This window comes from Branchiostoma belcheri, unplaced genomic scaffold (assembly GCF_001625305.1).
Source record: "Branchiostoma belcheri isolate BF01 breed outbred unplaced genomic scaffold, Haploidv18h27 scaffold99, whole genome shotgun sequence".
In the NCBI taxonomy this organism is placed as follows: domain Eukaryota; kingdom Metazoa; phylum Chordata; class Leptocardii; order Amphioxiformes; family Branchiostomatidae; genus Branchiostoma; species Branchiostoma belcheri.
The window spans coordinates 1,122,299-1,131,872 of record NW_017804675.1 but is presented as its reverse complement, the minus strand read 5'-3'; the positions used below and the strand labels follow the sequence as shown (position 1 = coordinate 1,131,872).

At 42.4% G+C, this 9,574-nt stretch overlaps 1 protein-coding gene across 1 annotated transcript in view; it reads left to right on the top strand.

Annotated features, from left to right (window-relative positions):
- The window catches only part of LOC109462087, a 68,996-nt gene extending 67,993 nt beyond the window's left edge, over nt 1–1,003 (top strand). The window contains exon 12 of the mRNA XM_019758585.1: nt 885–1,003. Coding sequence (XP_019614144.1) covers nt 885–953 — 69 coding nt within the window. The 3' untranslated portion in view covers nt 954–1,003. The remainder of the gene's footprint in view (nt 1–884) is intronic.
- The last annotated feature ends 8,571 nt before the right edge of the window (nt 1,004–9,574 follow it).

Below are 9,574 nucleotides of genomic sequence, written 5' to 3'. Positions count from 1 at the left end.
AGGTATTTTCCGCTTCATTTTGGGCCCCGCGACTCGACAATGATGGGAGGCTGGTTCCAACAGGAGGCTGCACCGCAGTGATTCGTCAAGCTGACGGACTGAAACCGAACGACAAAACGTTAGCACGAGCCCTACTAATCATGAATCGCCCGAGAGATTTGTCAGAAGTTTCGGCTGCTGAGAACCTGACAGTTAGCGAAACTTTGTAAGTCGCCTTGGCAGGATGTCACTGCCGTCTGAGAATAGCGCATCCGGTACTAAAGCTTTAACGCGTGGAATGACTGATATAGCAACGCCACACCTGCTATAATGACGGATATAACAGTGCCACACCTACATATAACCTGACAGTTTGCAAAACTTTGTAAGACGCCTCGGCAGAATGTCACTTCCGCCTGAGAATAGCGTATTCGGTACTGAAGGTTTAACGCGTGGAATGACTGATATAACAGTGCCACACCTGATATAATGACTGATGTAACAGTGCCACACCTACATATCAACGCTGCAACAACGAATCAGGCCATTCGTATTCGTGATAACTGCAGATTCCTAAGTTGGCTTCCCTCCTTTCTTAACTTATGCGTTCCGTCTGTTTCATGACTGATACAACAACGGCACACCATCTACACATCAACGCTTAGCAACAATGAACCAGACCATTTGTATCCGTGAATTCTAAATGATAACTGGAGATTCGAAGTCTAGATTCCTAAGTTGGCTTCCCTCCTTTCTTAGCTAATGCATTCCGTTTGTTTCATGTCTGTTTCATACATTTATCTGTGTGCTATTTCATTGCTAATGCCAACATCATCGCTGTCCATTTTTGTCTATTTTTCACAGATGCATTTCTAATTCTGCCCCTCCCAATCTTTGTTCTGTAGCCGGCCACACCCAGGAAGACGGGCGGGGACAAGGCACAGTTAAGGGAGATCGAGTGCATAGAGATCTAGACAATACAAGCGGAAATCTATGGCGAGGAAATTGTTCGCTTGCTTCCGGAGGATTGGACACAGCAGCCAGCTGTTGGACAAGTTCGGTTCGTACGAAAGATGGACCCGGAGGGAGTAGAATTTACTCCCTGTCGTCAGAAGTTGATTCCTCCTTCAGAAGTGTCAGCTTCAATGGACCGTTCCTGAAAGTGGCGTGTTTATTTTTATCAACAAGTGTCTAGCGACTAGACAGACTTACGTCTGCTGAAGGAGGATGCTGGCAGTCTCGTGATTGTGAACGTCACAACTGTACAACTGAGGACGCTGCGGGTGATCTCCTTTGAGCTGATAAAAGCCAGGCAATGCCTTTGTAATAGGCCGTTCCTTCGGCACTTCCCGTTTGCCGTTCGTGCGTCTAGAAACTGGCGCCAGGCCGGAATCATGATGAAGAGGTTCCAGGTCTTCAGGCTAGGACATAGACGTACCGGGAATTGTAATCAGCGCTTCTGATTAGGCCACAGCAAGTAAATTTTATGGATGACATCCTTTCGCAGACTCCAAATCTAATGCAACTGGGCGAAAAAAAAACAAGGCGGGCCAAGGTTCCTATATCTTAAATTTTGACTCAACCATTGTACAAATGGTTTTGATTTATTGGGAACATCACATATACATAGCCAGCATCACATGTCACTGTATCAAAGTAAGAAACAAAACATTAAATCAGAGCCTTTTCTTGTCTCCTCTCTCCATAGTTATCTGCCATCCACCTTCCGGCATAGCAAAAAAATCTTTGCCCATTTTCGGCATGTTGACCACTGTCAGAAGGCAAACATTTTTTTTCCAAAATCAGGGGAAAATTAATGCGTGCGCTGTCATCCATAAAATTTACTTGCTTTTGCCTTAGTGCAGTCCTGACGTTGCCGCCCATCCAGGGGCTCCGTTTGTCAGGATCTGGTAGTTTTATCGCTGTAATTCCGCCCTTTGTATTGGAGGGAACAAATATCAAGTCATGAATGTGAACGTACGAGCTCAAAGATTATTTGTAAATAGCTACAGATTGCCTTCGTTTCGCTTCAAGCCAAGCTGTACAAACAACTATTTTAGATTGAATACCAAGTGTACAAACTACAACTATCTGTTCCATCCAGCAGCCAAGCACGTCGGGACTGATACATTTCCTATTGATGTATCCAAGTGACTGATAGCATAATTCCTGTCCTTTCAAAACCAGGTTGAATGTTGGGATGATCCTCTCGTAAGTCAACTGTAATCTTAAGAATGGAAAGCGGGGGATGAAATAGGGGATATCGCTATGTTTCTGTACATTCTTTGTTGACGTTCAGAGAACCGTTCACACCGAGATCGCCTGTTAAGTCAACTTGGACTGCCCCATGAGTGGTCGGATCATGTAATGGCCACTGTTTAAAACTTACAGCACCTATTTACAACGTGCGTACAAAATACTGCACCTATGCAGCCAGATATTTTGTTGCTTAGAGCAATAAAGATGCAATTCATGACTTTCTGTGTACCTAGGCTTTAGAACGTCAAAACGCTGCTGTTGGAAAATAAAACACGTCTTCGCTGACTGAGTCTTTGATGGGTTTTGATACAAGGTTTCTAAGCGGTGTTTTTGTACTTGTTCCTCGCTGCTGGACATATGTCTCTGTCAATGGGACCTTTGATCCCTCCTTTGGCGGAGGGATCCATTCATTTCTCCCCGGAACCCCTTCTGTCATAATACAGTCTCTTTACTCCTTAAAAGTGAGCTAAAGATATCTTAAAAGGAAGACGACATCTGTCAGAAGGTTTACTTCAAAGAGACGTGATTTACCATGGTATCATGTTTTCGGCTTTGACGTTTGTCTGGCTCCATTCTTGAGCATGGTCCATTACTACCTGTGCGTTTAAGGGATTTTCAAAGGGCCCTTAGCAAAGGATTTATCTTCAGAGTTACTTCCTGAAACGTGTATAGATGAACTATTTGCTGTATTACCAAAAGAGTCAAGTCAACGTTATCGAATCTACGAAAAGAGACATGTTGAAATTAGTTGAAAATCCATACAGACTTCAAGGATTGAGGCCACTCGTTTAGAAATGGACATGTATCAGGTTAACTTTGGAAAAACCCATATAGAACTATTTGCTGTATTACCAAAGGATCAAAGTCAATGTTATCAAGTCTAACAGGAGAGACATGTTGAAATTAGCTGAAAATCCATATAGACTTCAGGGATTGAGGCCACTCTTTTAGAAATGGGCATGTTTTATCATGGTGGCTTTGGAAAAACCCATATAGAACTATTTGCTGTATTACCAAAGGAGTAAAGTCAACGTTATCGAATCTACGAAAAGAGGCATGTTGAAATTAGCTGCAAGACTTCAAAGATTGAGGCCACCCATGTAGAAATGGGCACGTTGCATCAGGGTGACTTTGGAAAAACCCATAACTTGAAAAAATACGACCTTGCCGCCTGTGGTCAGTTTATGGTCCAACTGATTAAATGTCGACCTTTGAATGTGTCAGTGTGTAGACGTTATAAAATCAGTCGTCCGGTTGAAAAGTATAAATATACATGTATCACATGGCTGAGTCATGTGCGACCTTTAAACTAGCCGCAGTTTTATCATTTTACGCCGTAAAGTGAACTCGCGGGCAAAAGTTCAAGGTAGTTCCAGCGTGTTATTTGTGAAGAGGGATCTTTGAACTGCACTTTCCGTGACTTCATGCAGATTACAACGAAGTGGCTAAGTAAGCAGTGGATCAAACGTAGCGGATAGTTTATGGCGTCTCCCGTCTCTATTCAATTGCAACTTTGTCCTATGGATTTCCTCCTCAATTTTGGGTAACTCCAATTCTATGAGGACAGAATTTTAGTTGATAACGAAATACAAGCAAAAAAGTTAGATTTCAAGCTAAATGCTGTACTTGTCTATATAGATAGTATTATAGTTAATATCTATCTAAATTATTAACTAAAGCCTGGCCATTTACTACAGTTGTTGACTTTTAACTTTCATTCTCTCACGGGTACTGTTACGGTCTAGTACAGATCTATAGCCCTTACTTAATGCATCACCTGGTATCTAATGTAGATGAACAGGTCATCGGCGTGGAATCCACCAGAGGATGCTTCATATTGTCAATTTTATTAACGTACTAACGCCTTTACACGTTATACAAATGAAAATTATTGATACAACAATATTAAAGTCATAATAATCAATGTCATCATATTACCTCTTCAAACATAATCAATGGCGAATTCCCTTAGGGTGGTCACAAATGTGGACTGAATACGACAGGGTGCACGTGTACAACTAGATCTTGTTTCCCTCAACTAAAGTTTTAGGCAAATTTATTAGAAGTTACAGAACTCTGGCCTTAAGTTGGATATGCGCAATATCTGTCACGTTACCAAAAGAAAGTACACATTTGTAGGGTATGTATGTTTGCCCACTGGTCACGAAAATTAAACATGAAATCACAACGACAACAAAATGCCTAGTCAAGTTTACGGTCCCCTTCCTCCTATACCGCTCCTCACGAGATACAGTTGAGTAACAACCCATCGGTCATACGGTCCCAAACTCATCATACAGCATATCTACCTCCCTATAGTAATATAGTTAGTATCTATCTCAATTATTAACTAACGCCTGGCCAGTTACTGCAGGTGTTGACTTTTTTTTAAGAAAACGTAGCCGCTATACGGTACTTTCATCATGTTAAGCCCCCTGTTCATTCCTAACACTGCTACCTACTCCTCATCCTCCCCATTATTGTCTGTAAGACAGGCTTCTCACTAATCTGCCTCCTTCAGCGATGTCAACACCTTATTGGAGACTACTTAAAGGCTTAAGAAGAGTTAGTCTGCAAGCCTTTCATCTTTCGCAGTTCTTATTGCGTCTCCGGGCAAGAAAGGAGACAATCACAGATGTCGTTCTCAAGACGGCTTCGTGCAATCTTATTACATCCATGGTTCTTAGACATGTCTTATCTTGTGGTATCCAGATGTTCTATTAAAAACCATAAGACTTAGCGGAAGAAGGAAGTGCATCATATGAGTCGCTGCAATCTTATATAATCTTAGCTATGGGGTATTCTACAAGTGCGCATTTAACTTCTGTATGAATAGATATCTTTTCTACAAGCCACATTACTTTACGACACAGTTTGTCATAGCCTAATGGGATATGGATATCTGCATTTCTAAAATATGTTAGCCATTAAATCGTGTTAGCAATCCTTCAAAATGAAGTTTTAAGAAGGTGACAAAAGCTGATAAAGAAAGAGACCACATACCAAGGAGGAAAGCACGTGAAGTGACAAGTTGCCAAACATTCTCATTAATCCACACAGTTGTGTAAGCATTACAACAAGGGAATAATCCAGTGACATGTGTCAAACTATTATAGCCAAGTCCTGAGTGCTAAGAGGAGAAAGCATGTTAAGATTCTTTGATATAACTGGGATGGGGTTTGCATATCACGAGGAAAATAAGACACATTCTAGGTAAAATGTCCTTCCTTCTGATGACCAATTTTCTGAGACCCCTTGAGTCTATGCGAATCTTTCTGTCGAGATAATCTTGAACCAAATAAGATCTACCTCATGTGTAAATCACTCTAATTAAGACAAGCTATTTACTTCTGGTATCAACTCGAACAGCATCAAATACCAGTCAGATGTTTCCCTAAATCTGGCCGGCGGGTCATTCAACCCAGCAGCAGATACCATCCATCAGAGAGAACATTTCCTCTGGGATGGGGAAACTCTAATCTTACCAACACGAACTACGCCTGAAGCTACGCGATAGCGGAATGGAGAGGACACATCCACGGAGAAGGGTTGATCAGTCACTAGGGTCATCTGAACGTCACCACAGCGGAAGGCCATTCCCGGGGACGGTAGGTAGGATTAAGGAAGGCTGGGGGCAAGGAAAGCTTCCCGGCCAGTAAAAAAGATAATCACTAACGTCCAAGTATCGACTAGCTTTCGTCAGTGACTGGGAGACCAGATGAGAAATGCAGTTTTAGATACAAAAACTATTGATTGAAGTCCAAAAAGAAACAAAAGTTACACAAGCCAAGGCAAGATGATGCAAACTAGTCAAAAAGCTCCTATTGTGAAGTGAGTTTGTATTTTGTATTGGGTGGTACTGAGGAAGGTGAATGCCACTACTGCACAGTTACGACAGATAACTAGCTGCCGGGCCCGGTGAGAAGGCAGCCGTGAGTGCGGGTATATTGCATTGTTATCCTCCGCGATCACTCACCAGTAGCCTGAACCCCGCTGTGCACGGTACTGACACATCAGTCCGCACTGCTCCATAAATTTCCCATCTCAGGATTACCGAAATGTGATTCTCCCCTGAGAGCTATCTGTCTCCTTCTCCCTGCCCGCTGAAGCCCCCTGGTGGGTCGCTGGGGGTCTAAATCGTTTCCGAAATTACCTGCATTGCCGTGACATTTCCACAACTCGGGAGAGACAAGCTGTTTTCTTAATTTCCATTGACAGCTGGCGATATCTGGGGGAGCGGGGAAAATAACAGCCAACTGTTGCAGGTAGAAGACAGGATACGTCTCATCGCCTTGCATAACTGTGTGTCACTAACAAACCGCACAAATTGTCATCCCCAGGTACCAACCTGAAAGGGCAACGCGACAAACTCAGTTAAGATTCGTTTGGATATAATTGCATCAATGGAGACCTCTCAGTTACCTCTTAAGCTTGTTAAGGCTTGTTTAAGGTGATATCGTGGACCTTTCCGTATAGTTTACTCACAATTTGTTTACAAGTGGTAGCTTTGGAGTAGTCGTTGTAATCATGAATATTAGAAAGTAGAACGCTAGTTGACAGAAAATGCACACTGAAACTTTAGAAAATTTACCTTGAAGCTATATATATATAGCACATTCATTTGCCGTAAATATTAAACATGCATAGTAAAATATACCTCACTATGATGAAATGTGCAGGCCAATTTAGGTACATTTCTTGAGTATGTAAGACTTTTGCTTAGCATGCAAACCGTGTTACACAGTGCCGCAGTCCTTGTTCACAATCCGGAGATGTCTCAAACGATAGGGATCTTAAGTCTCCCACATTTAACAGGACCAGTCCACAAGTTGGTATTCCTCACATATGCAGCAGAGTACTATCAAATAGAGTTTGTGTCATCATAGATTTTGTATATATGTTTTTGCTTTGTGCTATCTTATGTGTTTTAATCGCTGTGATCTCAGCAATTTAATGTTATCTAAATGTATAAAGGTTATCTAAATAAAAAAGATCATCAATAGGCACACGGGGGCCGAATGCCACGGCAATACAATCATAATATGTAAGATTGTGCTGTTATTCTTTCTGGGTATCAAGAATAACCAATTTGTCATCACCAGATATCACATTCAGGACGATCAACAACATCAAGCACAACCACAACCGTTTCAGCACCGTGGACAGATCAGCTGCAATTGTTCCATGTGCTGTTTGTTATTTTTTCTGGGTGTGGCTATCAAGGATAACAAAATATTACCAGATATCACATTTAGGACGACAAACAACACCAAGTACACTCACAATAGTTTCAGCTCCGTGGACAGATCTCACAGCAAACTTGCTGCAATATGTAAAGAAGTATTAAAGGCTAGAAAATATTTCGGTAGACTTTACGACTTCGTAAAGGCTGCTGAAAGACAAATTCCGCTTTTCCGTCACCTTTCCGTGTGCTTAAATACGACATAAGAATATTTCATATCTTTTCGCTTCCTTCTTTTCGCTACAAATCCGTAAATAGATCTACTGCAATTGTTCCGTCGCCAAGCATAACTCCAGCTGTTTCAGCACCGTGGACAGATCCATTTGGACCCTCCCGGCGTGCGCGGCGTTAATCAGTCCAATCCTCCGCTGAACTGTGGCATTTGTTAGTAACTGCAGCTGCCTTTGATGTTGCTCGTTACGATGATTGTAGTAGATTTTGGGTCTGGCCGTTAGTTAGAAAAGCGACCAGCAGATGGGACCTGCGGATAAGTACTACACTACTTCCAAGTTCGGAAGCTGAACTTTTTTATTGGAAGGGAAGTTCGGCTTCTCTGTAATTTGTGCAGATGAAAATTGAGGACTTGGCAGCGCTTCCGAGGGCACAATACCAAGTGGGGATTGCGGAACTGCGCATTTGGCAATGATAAGCTGTAAGCTGAAACTTGATGTGGGTATATAACGAGGGTAATGCTGGTGAAACTGTACTTTGCCTTTGTGTCGATTTGCTATAGGGGCCGTAACATAAGGATTAGTACAGACACCACCCTGATAGAAATTAAGAGTAACGTGAGATCACTGAACCGCGACGGGGGCCGGCATCGACTAGCAGATACCTTTGACCTAGTGTAGACGTCACCCTTCAAAGAAGCCACGTGACAAGCCCCACTGGGTCAGTCTACTGAGGAAGACCAGAGTGACTGGTCCAAAGCTCTAGGTGAGAGAATTTTTGTGTTGGATCCAAAGTTTTAACTCTAAACATTACCGTGAGATTTTAAATGGCAAAAATGCATGGGGCATGCACGAGGATTCCTCGTTCCCGTCGACTAGCGATTGTGAACTGAACTGCAGATCGTCGTTTGTTGCAACATCTGGTCTCATCTGATCCTCTCATTACGGCGTGCCTGTCCGGGAATTCCTGTAATAATTACCGCTGATTGAAGAGCCCGGAAAACGCGCCGTCTTCTCTTCCCGCTCCCCGCACGGAGATCAGCACCGCTTGATTAAAAGGCGGCGCCAGAGAAGGCAGGTCGGGAAAGGGCGGCGATTTTTCACGCCGTTATTCCAGCTCTCAGGCCACACCAATTTAAGTTGTTGGTTCTCGGAGGTTTTTCAGAAAAAAATATGAAGATACAAGGCGAAAAAATGAATAAAAAACAGGTCGTGGCATCCTATTATAGCCCCAAATGCTATGAAGGGAGCCATGAAGTCAACACAAAAGGCTGGGTCAATATTTAAACAATGAATTTTGAACTGTTAATCAAACCACTGTATTGATAGATGGATAATCTGTAACAAATAGGAAGAAAAGGCCTTTCCTTGACTGTTGAGGGTGAAATATGTGCATTTTTTAGTTGATGCAAAACCATAATTTCCTTTTTTGCAAATCAGAAAAAAAACAAAGAGGCGATTCCGAGAACCACCAAATTAAATTGATATGGCCTCAGGATAATACCACGTAATTTTACACGCTGGAAATCCCCGGGAAGTCGCAGCAACCTGTCCAAATCAAGAATGATGCGGCAGTAGGGATGACAGGGATCACAGAACATCTAAAAGAACAACAGTGAAGGATTATTTTTGGTAAAAGACAAGCCAATCCACGTGCTTGTATTGCAATATGCCCGTGTTGGCCCGTGCTGTAAGAGGTTTATCATCATTAATCAAAACCATCAAATCCTCCCATGGGCCGAAAGGATTCCTTCTTCTGTTTGGGGCTCTCTTTAACGATTTCGCGGACTAAATAGCAAAGATTTCAGTGCTGTAGATGCTGTATTGATCCTGGAGATTGACTTTCCGAGTCTTGCAATTCAAAGTGAAACTTGCAATTCCCTTTATGTCCCCTTGAAATGATAGCGAGTGAGATAGGTACTCG